At 36.6% G+C, this 11,593-nt stretch overlaps 1 protein-coding gene across 1 annotated transcript; it reads right to left on the minus strand.

Moving 5' to 3' along the window:
• Positions 1–626: 626 nt before the first annotated feature.
• LOC102596844 (probable serine/threonine-protein phosphatase 2A regulatory subunit B'' subunit TON2) lies at positions 627–11,371 on the minus strand. The gene is made up of 12 exons (XM_006342699.2): positions 10,918–11,371; positions 10,206–10,297; positions 10,044–10,106; positions 9,678–9,776; positions 8,614–8,772; positions 7,589–7,660; positions 7,319–7,451; positions 7,052–7,116; positions 5,637–5,712; positions 4,703–4,804; positions 1,948–2,140; positions 627–1,192 (listed from the first exon to the last, which is right to left on the minus strand). Exons 1-12 carry the CDS (start codon positions 11,057–11,059, stop codon positions 952–954), a joined length of 1,437 nt encoding a protein of 478 aa, XP_006342761.1. The 5' UTR covers positions 11,060–11,371; the 3' UTR covers positions 627–951.
• Between the last annotated feature and the right edge of the window lie 222 nt (positions 11,372–11,593).

Below are 11,593 nucleotides of genomic sequence, written 5' to 3' on the forward strand. Positions count from 1 at the left end.
AGGAAAAGGGTATATGTGAGTCATTTGTATAACAATAGGGGTATACATAAGCCACTTTTATAACGAAGGATATATCAGCTCTAAATAACAAAATTGAGGAATATATCAGACCCTTTTTCTGAATAAATAAAGATGTCGAAACTGTTGTTTGTATTGCACCTTCTTAATTGCGAGTAGAATCTCTCGGTACTTTGGGACAACCGGAAAGCACCATTGGTTTTTAAGCATCAGCAGCCTCCACCACTCGACGTTTGTACTTTCCATGCTCCTTTTTTTTCATTTCCATTAGAGGAAAAGGGTATATGTGAGTCATTTGTATATAAGTAGAGGTATATATGAGCCACTTTCATAACAAGGAATATATCAGCTCTAAATGACAAAATTGAAGGGTATATCAAACCCTTTTCCCTTGAATCAAAGACCTGATGATGGTCAACTCACTTCATTGATCACTAAGTCACATCCACTACTTTTTTTCTGTTCTGCTAGCATAACATCATCTCTTGCACACTTGAAAGATTTTTCTTTGGTTTCGACTTCAGTTTCTCACAGTAAAACAGTTTTATTATACTGATAAAACTCAACAAGTTTATGAAAAGGATAATTTACTTGGCCAAAGGTAGAGATGATACAAGAGCAGGAAAACCTGACATAGCTTTTTCATTACAAGACTTGTAAAACATGCTCAAATTTGTTAGGGTATCCCAGTTAACCAAGCAACATGCACCTTTGATTCGATTTCAGGAATCTCTCAGCTACACAAGATTTCAAACATACAACTTCTGGAGGTTTGTTCAGCATCCAAGAAGACTACCTTAAATGACAGCATCGTTAGCCACATCCCATTCACACGACTAAGAAAAGCCAAATACTCTACATACATAGGATAATCTATTCTGCAAACTAGGATCTGATGTTAGTGCAATTACAGATGATTGGCTTTTAAATCATTCATCCTTCTTCTTGGGGTTCTTCCTCTTCCTGTAGAAGATTTTCTCTGTTGTCATGGGCCCAAAAACCACGCACATCTATAAGCATGCTTGCAACAGTGCCACCTTGTTTGCATGAAAGCAAATCAGCCAGTGATATCCTCAAAGAGTCAGACGGCTTCACCATATCCCATATTTCATCCCTTACATCCTCGATGCATAGTTCATAGTTCCCTCCTTCAATCCATTTTTGATGGACATCTCTGTTTTTAAAATAAAGGACATTTCATATCAGAAACGAATCACTATAGTGGAATGCTCAGCGATAAAAGAATAAATCTGACTTTGGATATTAATACTAATCCCTATCTGAGATGATGTATAATGTTCAATGGACTGGCAAAATGTGAACCTAAATCATTTTCGGTGTTTGGTTGGACATAAGTTGTTGCAATAAGGCGGGGAATGTTTCCATTTTACCAAAATGTATTCTTCAGTTCTAAACAACCAAATACGAAAATATATCATTAAAAGGAAAACATGTTGCATCCTACCAAATAGGCCTTAATCTAGACACTGGAAGAAATTCTGGAGCAAATTATGGTGACCAACACCTAGATGGTCAACTCAAAACCCTCTACCTTTCATGAGCTTTTGTTCTCTTTTCCACATTCTATTTGGCGTACAAGGGAGAGATAAATGGTACAGATAGTGTATAGAATCAAATAGTGCAATTAAGCCTATTGAATGTATGGTAATTCAATAAACTGATGTATCTGGTTATTTGAGACTTGCAGCACTATCTCACGAACCACAAGCAGGAAACCCCAGAAACTCTTTATAGGAAGTCTGAATCAGGATACATCTCAACTTCTATGTGATCCTTTCTTTCACTTCCATATTTCAAGTTTTCTTTTGTCAATATGGAATACAAATACAAAACAGCAATGCACCACTAAATAGACAGGTGGAGAAAATTTCCTCAAAGCAAGAAAATACAACTTCGTGTTCCTTTTACCTGAATAGTGTGTGAATATCCGCTGTAGTTAGGAAACCCCTTCCTTGGAGATCAAGACACCTGAACAAATAAGTTAGTCCCTCCGGGGCATCCTTGTTTTCCAGGGCTAGAACGAAGTCAAGAAAACTTTCAAAATCCATTTCACGGGCATTGCCACCTCCAATTTTTCCACGTCGAACATGCTCATCAAAAACTAATAATAACAAACCAAAAGAAGTTCACAACAAACATACGGATTCAATTCTTGTAATATATAAAAGCAATAGGAGGTTCAAACATAAAAACACCAGAGGACTTCTGACCGTACAGATGAGCAATGCAAATTGGAATGAGATAACAGTAAGGAGCAAACATTATGAGAGAAGTAATGTTACTAACAGCAAGGCCAAGAGCTTTCTCTGGTAGTCCACTGCATCATGTTACTAAGAGAAAGGCAAGGTTGAAAAGTAACATGATGTGGCTGAAGTTCATTTAGAATGATCGCATTATTTCCTCGAGAGGAAGGCAAGATAATTTTAGGTGCATTCAAATGGAACACTTCAGGATAATCTATCTTAAAAAGTGCCAGAATCATTTAATATCCAGAAGATGAGTGGTGGTGCAGGCCTGTTTTGTCTAGAGTCTAGGCTGTAGATATTGTAAACATGACCTATAGAGGGATAGATTGCCGCAGTAAAGTGGGCAACTATATTGATGATGAAGGTAATGTTGGTAGTGTTTAGATTACATATGATCTCTTTTTTAAAAAGATAGAACACTTCCAAATGTTATTTTTAATCCTTATAATGAGGCAATCGCAGAACTTCGATGATGGCAGCAAAACAAGACCTACCAGTAGTGCCCATGGGGTATATGAGAACACCATCAATTTGTTGACCAGTGCTAATACTGTCTCTTAATATTGAGAATATTTTGGAGAAATGTACTCAATATCCAGCAAAAAGACCCTTGACGATGGTGCCAGATTGGAGTGCCATGACGGTAGCAACTGGCAAGGAACTCCCTTGGTGAGACAGATCATCCATCCAGGAGCCTTTGCCCACTGCCCCATGATGGTGGTGCCAGATTGGACTACCATGTAATGCTGGCAAAATGGATAAAATATCCAAGTATCCCTCTGTCCCATCCAATTAAATGTGGTTGGACAATTTATTTATTTAATTTATTTATATCGGATCAAATATGAATAAGCCCATAATATCCGCTTTAAAAATGGGATAAACCATGAGTCAAAAATGGATAATAACCTATCAAAACACTTCAAGTCTCCCTAGAAATCCTTGTCGCAAGATGCCCGAAGTAACAGAAAATTGGCAGAAGTTCTTCAATGTCTGAAGTCCTTGTTTCGTTCAATGAGTTCATTCCCATTTTCCATGTTTCTATGCAGTTACATCATATATCTTCTTCTTCTTTTTTAAACTGAAGTTACATCATACATGTTTTCTTCATATTGATTGTCTTCACTCTATTTTTCATTCAAATTATCTACAAAGACATTTAGATCCCTTTATATGACATAGACAACCAATTTTCTATTCAAAGGAAGATGATAAATTAAGTTGCGAACAACTGCTAATTTCTACAGAATATTACTCTCAACCACCTCTAATAGTTACTTCTATATTATTTCACAGATCACAATAAATAAGAAACAAAACATGTTTAGAAATTATATTAATTTGGCAGTTTCAATTTACGGCTAGTTTCCTATTTGTCAGCTTCTTTTTTCTGTGAATAAGAGTTTATTGGGTAGCACACCATATTGTTCCAGTTTCATGTTTAGTTATTTTATCAGCTATATTTTAGTTTATCTCAAATTGGAGACAATCAAGCTCTCTTTACTTTAGGAGTCCCGTTTGGATAGGCTTATTTTAAGTGCTTTTAAGCCAAAATACCTTTTAAGTACTTTTGGAGTGTTTGGATAAATTTAACAAGTGCTTGGCTAAAATGATAAAAATAAGTCAAAAGCCATAAGCTAGAAATTCTAACTTATGACTTTTGGTTTATAAGTCAAAAACCAAAAGCCAATCCAAATAGGCTCTTACTACTGAAATTTTACATTCAGTATTATCTACAGAAGATCAGTATTTGGATGAATCATTCAATTGATGGTGCTATAATGTCTGTAGTTGGATAAGTACATGTGGAAGGGAGATCTACATGAACAAAGCAAGAAAGAAAACAATGGTGAAGATACAACAACATATAATGGGAGGCTAGGAGCTCCCCGAATAACCACAATATGTAAAAAGACATGGATAATATGGACCATATTTAATATGGACGGGTCGGATATTTTATTCATTTTTATTTAACCAGTTTCAATCCGCCCAATTAGATCTGACCGCTCATTTGCCAGCACTATTACTGTCGATAAGAAATTGATAAGGAAATCCCTTGATGAGACAGCTCACCATCCTGGAACCAATGCCCACCAGTGAGGACTGAGGCCCCAGTATCAAAAGAAGTGACGTGGCTAAATCCCTACCTAATTTAGACTGGAGAGCAATTATAAAGCAAATTCCTAAGTTTAGTGTCAGATAGGTGAATAGACACACTGTATATCATGGACAGCAAAGTTTCAATGTGAACTGCAGGAGTGACTACTATAGGACAGCTTCGAGCAATAATTGCAGAAACGAAAGAAATGATGAGGAAAAGAGATCACAGCTGCACTGGACCACACATCTGAAACATCCCATAGATCCTCAAGAAAGATACATTAAATGGTACATAAGCAGATTCTCAGTTTTACCTCTTTCAATGAAGATATCTGTTAGTGTACCATCCGCATATTCCCTTAGCTCCTGCTTGCTCAATGTTCCATTCATATCTTTATCAAGAGCAAGAAACATGTCTGCATAATTCATATAAGCATATTGATCGTAAATCAAGGACGGAAGAAGAGGACCAGTACCCAGAAAAATAAAAAAATAAAACCAAGAAAACAGCAGAGAGAGAAAGACAGTGGAGGAAAAGGAGAATAAGAAGAAAAAGAAGGGAAAGGAGGAAACTGTAGAGAAAAGCGAGGGGTAACAAGAAAGACGTGTGAGCGTAACCACAATAGAAATTGGGATATTGTGCTTTCCACAACAAGCACATAACCAAATTTGTGGACATATAACTACCTACTTTCTCCGCTGTATGCCGTTTGTATTAGAATTTTACCAGCTCATGTATGACAGCTACAACCAATCTTGTAATGTATGACCAAGTATTGAGAAAATTGGAAGCACTAGACTGGCAACCTTTGTTTCCTATCACCGAAGTACATGAGAAAACATATTTTTTGTAGCCAGGATAACCACTTATACACCTTACAATTCTGTACTTACTAGACATACTATGTGGAACTATACTCATTCAAAGGGGAAACAATGTAACAGAGCTGGTAAACTAGCAGATAAAATGGTCTGGGAATCGGGAAACCTTGAAACTAAAACAAAATAATACTGCAACCAAGGCTTACGGTACAACTGGTAAGAGTACCAATAGGTGTGGGTTTGATTCTCGCTATCCCCTTCCCCTCCCCGTTCCCAAATCCCCAAGCTAATAACATACTGCAAGCTCAATTCCCAATGATTGAGCGGAAACTCAAAGACAGCTCCAACAAAAGCTGGGTTGAAGGAAAGCAGTAATCAAAGCATGACATGGATCTGCTTCTAAGTTAAGATATTCAAAGCACTGACCACAAATCCGCTGTGCAGAAGTCAAGGAAAACCAGTTTTCTGCTTGCTCTGTGTCAGTAACTTCTTCCTCAGTTTCCTAGTAGAACAAAAAATATGAACATGTCAACCTCAAAGTAAAAGGAAACAAATGCAGCGGCAGATTCTTAGTTATAAAATAAATACGGAAACTATAATAGTATAGATATATGCTTCTCCAACCGAATCTAATGAATGTTTTCTGGGTGATAGTTTGTAAAAGTTGGTTACCTTCACAAAACACTATGCATATAACTTTGATAAGATTATGCAAAATAATAACCTGGGATCATTTCTTTTATGTGTTACAAAGTTCTGGGAACAGCTGAATAACCAGATTTTACTTGTCAGCCCACAACAAATAACTTTGATAAGATCATGCAAAAAAACAACCTGGGATCATTTCTTTTATGTGTTTCAAAGTTCTGGGAACAGCTGAATAACCAGATTTTACTTGTCAGCCCACAACAAATAACTTTGATAAGATCATGCAAAAAAACAACCTGGGATCATTTCTTTTATGTGTTTCAAAGTTCTGGGAACAGCTGAATAACCAGATTTTACTTGTCAGCCCACAACAAATAACTTTGATAAGATCATGACAAAAAACAACCTGGGATCATTTCTTTTATGTGTTTCAAAGTTCTGGGAACAGCTGAATAACCAGATTTTACTTGTCAACCCACAATTTTAAAGCAATAATATTTAGCAAAATACTAGGGTTGCAAAAGATATCGGAAGTTGATAAAACTACTTTGAGATATAAAAGTTCCTTCAAGTATTTCACCTAGTCCCAAAATATAGCTAAAATAATGATAATCTGACAATAGCTCCTGGAAAAACATTTCTGAACTTCAATTGGATTGATTAGGCAGAGAATAAGCAATTTGACAGGTCTGAATCTCCCATTCTGTCAGCTTTAAGTCCATCCTTTTACATTCTAATTCCGAAGGTCCACGAATTCAAATTACGTTATCACATTATTGCATTCCTCCAGTGAGTCAAATTACTCAACTGAAGCTAAAACATGGCAGCTGGAATACTAAAGCCTTCTTCATCCCCACCCCCTCAAATTCCCCTATTAGGTGCCTTCTAACAGAAAAGGAAACTGCAGAAAATGAGGGAAGAAAGTTTGATTATAAGTAATCCACACCTTAACTTTTGCTGAAGGAGGTGCTACATGTAAGAAGTTAAATCAAGGTTCATTTAAATGAAGGGCTATGAGCATTTCCTTTAGGATTGAGAATAAGGCGGCTAATAAAAGGCGCAACTAAAACTGTCGCACAAAAAAATGACAGGTAAATTGTCATACACTTGAGAGGACTTGTGCAATATTTATCTATAGCTCTTAAAGCAAGCTTAATTCCATAACGTAGCAGTAGACAACAACAAGAAGTTACCTGGTGAAGTTCCATCAACTCTTGGAGACAGTTGCTAAGTAATATCTTTTTTATGCATGCCTTACCTGTTGGGGTCAACATTGCACTTTTCAAGCTAAATTCAGGTAATAACTGTATAAAAAGAGTTCGTCTAGCAGCCCAACATAAAGGCAACGAACATCTAATGGGTTGGGGAAGTAAAGCAAGAACCTATGTTATTAGAAAAATATCAATTTGCTGGATTACAAAACAGCAGGAGTACCACATACGACAGCTGGCAACACAAACCTCGTCTATGGGGATCACAAAAGAAGAAAAATTTGTGTGCAGCTATACGGCAATACATTTGGACAAAAGCTGCTGGCATGTCTCGAAGCTGTGCAAGGTTAGGAATCAGGCCCCGTATATAGGCTTCCATTTCCTGTTTGACCCCCAAAAAAGTGCATATGTCAATTCAATTAGTCTAAGTGAGCTGATTATACAAAGATAATAACTGTACAAGGCAAAAAAAGTAATTAAGTGTGAAACATTGGAGTTGAGAATAGTGAAGAACCATACATGGGGTTGAAGGAAACCATCAGAGTCTTCATCAAGCTCACTCATGTCAATTCGGGCTTGAGTAAGTGAAACCTAAAAAGCAGAGAAATCATATTACATAGGCAAAAAATCTCACACAGAAAGCTTAATACTTTCTCCTAATTTATTTTTAGCTGAGATAAACTCTCCATTTAGAGTAAGCCAAGAAGATGCATCAATTCTTCCAGAGAACTGAGGATTACTAATCATCAATCCAAAAAAAAACAAGTACCAAATGACCAACTTTCTCAAAATTGAAAATATGGAAGGAACAACATAACTTTTGGCCACCAACATCACAGTGACCATTACATCTAGCAAGATAAACCTTCATTAGAAAATCATGGCCAAGTAGCTTGCCTGCAGGAAGCTTTCAGAATCTCTCTTTTAACTACGAAAACTTCCAATAATTTATGCATCACAAAATTCTAACAGAAACAGAACGCCATACTATTGGATGAGCTTTTTGTTGCCTGCAGGAAGCTTTCAGAATCTCTCTTTTAACTACGAAAACTTCCAATAATTTACGCATCACAAAATTCTAACAGAAACAGAACGCCATACTATTGGATGAGCTTTTTGTTCAAACAGAAGTTCCTGTTCAAAATAAGTCTAAGTAGAAATACAGTAAGATCTGCAAATAACTTATTAACTCAATTATAGAATTGGAGGACGGCTAATTCATGGTGCCTCCAGTTTTTTTTTCCCAAATAAAATAGAGTTCATTTACGCAGTTCAGAGGGGTGCAATCCTGTAAGGAAAAATTCACGATCTCTTCTCAAGAGCTGAATCATATTTAAATTTTTCCTTTCTTTAGTTCCTCCACATTTTCCTTCATTTTCTTTAGGAAGATCCATGACAAAGACAATGAATGCACACGATGTGATTTGATCATTCCAACAAGTTCATGTCAGGAACAGGGAAGGAAATCTGAATGCATCAAACACTGTTGAGGGAAGAAAAATAGAACTAAAAGGACTTTGCAGGTAAGGGTTGAGTATACTCACTGTACGCATCACATAAAGGTAAAATGGCAGGATGGCAATCCTCCCTGATTCATCCTTCTCAAACTTCATGAAATTTGAAGGACTGAAAAAGCGGCGACATTTAGGCCCTATTTGTTCTGTACAGACAGAGGCAATGTGGCAAAAGTCTTCATAATTCATCTAAACAACACAATGAATAACTTCCTCAGCATTTCATGCTTACAAGTGTAACAAGAAACCAAAGAATTGTTACATGTAATAATGATATAACAACAATAATAAATCAAGAAACTTTTTGTCTGCTTTTCTCAGGTGGCACAAAACAATGTATATGGTTAATTGCTCAAATACACAAATAACAAAGGAAGTGCAACCGACATAAATGAGAAGCAGTTGAAGAAGTTGAAGATATAGTCGAGCAATTAGATATCTTTAAAAGAACATCAACAAGGAGCAAATTAAACGAACATCTAAAGAATGAGGAATGCACCCATAAGCACTTAATACCTGTTTCATCCACATTTTCAGGTAACTATTAGCTGATCCCAAAGTAAATGGGATGTAGGATTCAAGCGACTGGAGTGATTAGGTATGTCATCCATTCGGCCGAAAAACAAAATGATGACTCTAAAATTGCCCATTCTACCACTTGCCGAATTATAGGCTCAAACTCTATGTTTACCAAACAAAATCTGTTGACAGTACTCTGAATAATGCACCTATGTGCCTGTGTAGGTGCCTTTTGGCAACCCCAGTTTAGACATTTCTGTATGGAGAACCTGAATATGCTAAAAAATTTATCAACACATTACTCCATTATGAACCTAAGATTAACACAAGGAAACTATGATTGAGGCTAACCAAATTCATTAAAACTATGGCAGTTTACCAATCACTTGTACAAAAAGAAAGGATAGGGAAGACAACACATAGCTGGAGCAAGTGCAAAATATCTCTGTCCTTATGTATGCAAGTGTTAGTGTGTGTGCACACACAAGACAAGAGAGGAAAGCCTCCCAAAGAGTATCTCACTTGATGCTGGCTATTGAAATAGAAACTGCAGGAAAATAAAGTTAAGGTCTAACCTTTTCTGCACCAGTTGCATCATCTATCACACAGTTCTCTCTTAAGCAGACCCACATAGCATCCAAATCATCAGCATTCAGCAAAAGGTCAGATTGTTTCTGAACAAAAAAAGTAGTTGATTAACCTGGTCTTTTTTCACAAAAATGAGCTATAACAATAGCAACAATCCCAGTGACATGTTTTCGAAAAATAGGTAAAAATACAGATCATCAATAATTCAATATCAACATGAGGGCCATCAACCAGAACCCCCTGGAAATGATGGAGAGAAGCTCCTTGGCCATGAGCACTGGAAGACTGGACCTCAATCCTCAAGACTTTTCAACTAGTAACCATATGCAAACCAGGAAAAGGGTTATTAATACCTTTAAAAATCGGTATTTTGCCAGCCTCTGAACCCTATGACTGATAGATCCCTCTTCAGGTTTCTATAAGAAAGAAAAAATGATAGAAGTAGTAAGGATGAGAATAGGAATGAGGTAGGAACAACATAACTTACATGATCTTATAAGAATGAAGTGTGGTACCTTCTTATAAAAGCTGGGAATTGTGCCAGCTTCAGCACTCTTTTGTTGCTTCTCCTTAAAAATATCTAGCAATATTCTTTTTGTTTCAAGCTCTGCATGAAAACAAGGACATAGTCAAACGACGCAGACTGCACATAGATTCATTATTTACAAATGCATCAACAGACTTGCATATAAATAGAACTTCTAAACCAAACCAAACCAAAACATAAAAAAGAAAGTTTTTGACTCAGAAACGTTTGAATAGCTCATCTAAGCTAATGCAAGAGGGGGAACTAAAGAAACAAATTAGCTTAGAAAACCCAGCTATGCAAATGGAAAACCAAAATATCAATTTGAAACCATTGGACAAAAGAGTGCAGAACAGTCTCCCAGTTGAATTCTAGATAGACTTATTGATCAATAGGAAGCAAGTAAAATATAAAACAGTGTTCTTCGCCACAAACGGCACGAAATGCATGATAATATGGAAGAAGCTCATCCACAGTTGTATACACCAACAATAAGAGACACATCTTGATCCCAAACTATTTAAGCTGTACAAATTCTCTACACCCAACTTTATCCCATTTCTTCAGCGCTTTATAGGCTAATTTCAACAAAAATAAAGGGAAAAAAAATTGGAAAACAGATACAAGTTCTGGTACACCACACGAATCTATGCAAACAGAGACTACTTAAAAGAGTAAATTCCGTCAGGAAAAATACTGACCCATTAGGGCTTCAGACCCGAGACCCGCACCGGATCCGATGTATCTTCGGAGGTTTCGAACCCAAAGCATTGAGGATGGCGGGGGAATCTTTCGTTGCGCCGGAGCGTCAGGACCTTCTCCATCGCTTGAGCCACTGTACATTGCTTGAGCTGCTTATTCTTGAGAACCCACCAAATTCCCAAAAGAAAACGAAAAAAAGATGATCTTTAACTGGAGAAATTTCTGAAATGAGGTTTGATTTGGATGAGTTTCAAGCCCTAGAAATGTACATCACAACAGTGAACAAACCAGAAGCCTTCTAGATTCGTTGCTCTGTGGAGCTCGATCCGTTGAGTCCACAGGGAGCGTGGCTATGCAGAAGAACAAGTCGGAGGAGAACAAACGGAAAACTATAGAGTTGTATGTTTGGATATTCAGAAAAAATAATCCTCTGATATTTTTGTTCTCAACTAATTTTTATTTTTATTTGTGTTGTTTTGTCATGAAAATTCTGTTTATTAGGGATACAACTTTGGGAAAATTACTTATATACATACATTTACTTACCTTAATATCCATTTATTTCTATCTTTTTAAAAAAAATTAAAAATCTCTTAATTCCCCCAATTCATAAAATCTTTCAAATACATAAATATTTCACCTTATTTTCAGCCTACACCCACATTTTTCACTTCC

Source organism: Solanum tuberosum, unplaced genomic scaffold (genome assembly GCF_000226075.1).
Source record: "Solanum tuberosum cultivar DM 1-3 516 R44 unplaced genomic scaffold, SolTub_3.0 scf00035, whole genome shotgun sequence".
Classification (NCBI taxonomy): Eukaryota; Viridiplantae; Streptophyta; class Magnoliopsida; order Solanales; family Solanaceae; genus Solanum; species Solanum tuberosum.

Bases quoted from the DNA above. Each gene is read 5' to 3' on its own strand.
- LOC102596844 (XM_006342699.2), bottom strand. From the start codon at position 11,059: ATGTACAGTGGCTCAAGCGATGGAGAAGGTCCTGACGCTCCGGCGCAA. The intron at 10,107-10,205 runs GTACCACACTTC...TCTTTCTTATAG, and splicing joins TTCCCAGCTTTTATAAGAAG to AAACCTGAAGAGGGATCTAT. The intron at 2,141-4,702 runs GTAAAACTGAGA...TGTTATTATTAG, and splicing joins AGATATCTTCATTGAAAGAG to TTTTTGATGAGCATGTTCGA.